The 1,297-nt window shown below is 62.2% G+C and overlaps 1 protein-coding gene across 1 annotated transcript in view; it reads right to left on the bottom strand.

Moving 5' to 3' along the window:
• LOC104529066 (PH and SEC7 domain-containing protein 1) overlaps window positions 1-405 on the bottom strand; it is a gene marked incomplete at its 5' end in the record, with an annotated part of 5,155 nt that extends 4,750 nt beyond the window's left edge. The window contains one exon of the mRNA XM_010173252.1: window positions 362-405. Within this exon, the coding sequence (XP_010171554.1) occupies window positions 362-405 (44 nt within the window). The remainder of the gene's footprint in view (window positions 1-361) is intronic.
• Window positions 406-1,297: the final 892 nt, after the last annotated feature.

Genomic DNA, 1,297 nt, shown 5'->3' on the forward strand with positions numbered 1-1,297 from the left:
CGCTCCCCCCTCGGCCATGGCCAGCGAGGTACCAAGCACGGCCAAAGCTGCGGGGAGCCGGCCTCAGGCAGCCTTCCCCCAGCAGCCCAGGGCAGGGGTCCCCATCGAGGTGCTGAAGGCAGCCAGGGTTACGTGGCCACCACAGCTCTCCAGGCACCCCCATCCCACCCCACATCCCCACAGCTCTGCAGCACCATGGCTGGTGGGGCCTCTGGGGCAAAATGAAGCTCTGGGAGGGCAGCAGGGGTAAGGAAGTCCCCTGTTCGGCAGGGGGGGCACACTACTGGCCAGCAGCATTCCCTTGTGGCAGGGTGGCCACACTACTGGCCAGCAGCATTCCCTTGGAGGGACATCTACTCACATGGCCCACTGCAGCTTCTCATTCTTGATGGAGCCATACAGCGCCTGCGGAGAGAAGAGCAAGGGGTCAGCAGGAGAGTGCTGCCAGGTCAAGGGAGCTCCTCCAGGGGACAGAGGGGGAACACCAGGCCGGCTCAAGGACCACCAGAGGTTAAGGCAACCCCCGGCCAGTTTGTCCAGCTGACCTTGTTTCAAGGATGTTTCTCCTGGGCAGCATGGGACCTGCAACCCCACGCACGCCCAGGGCACAGTGCTGGGATGGCCCTGGCTGTCTCCCCTCTCCTCCCCCCCTTCTCTACCTGCCCATGATGGAGGCATGGCATTAGCAGTGTGATCGTGGGGCACACCAAACACTTGGCAGAGCCAGTTCTCCCCACTCCAGAGTGTTCAGGCTGGCCAAAGGGATGGCTTTCAGGAGGCGTGGGCCCCAGAAAAGCAAGCTTTTGGGATGGACTTCTGTAGTGCTCAGAGGGACTTCAGCCTGCCCCCATATCTCCAGCAGCTCTGTGCCAGAACACACCACAGCCTCCCTGCCATCAGTCACCTGTCCTGGGCTGGCAGACACAGGCTCACAGCAGCACCCAGCACTCCACAGCAATGTGATGTTTCCATGGGAGGCTGCCCAGGAGCATGCTTAGGCTTCAAAAACACCAGCATGCTGTCATTCATGAGGCCCTCAGAGGACCTCATGGCTGGTTGAGGCAGGACAGGTGTTTGTCTACTGCTGCTGCTCAGGGTGGCTGTCCTGTCCCTGCCCCCTTCCCAGCACCCCCCAGCACCCTGCAGGCCTGAACATGGCCAAGATGAGCAAGGCAGGACCCGCTGCCTGCACCTCAGCACAGGAACAAGCTAAGCCTGCCTGCAGCGGGGTGTGCCAGGGCTCCGCTCCCAAGTGTTTGTCGGGTCTGAGCTGGGAGCGAGCCAGAGGCACTCAGCA

Source organism: Antrostomus carolinensis, unplaced genomic scaffold (genome assembly GCF_000700745.2).
Source record: "Antrostomus carolinensis isolate BGI_N321 unplaced genomic scaffold, ASM70074v2 scaffold37138, whole genome shotgun sequence".
Lineage (NCBI taxonomy): Eukaryota > Metazoa > Chordata > Aves > Caprimulgiformes > Caprimulgidae > Antrostomus > Antrostomus carolinensis.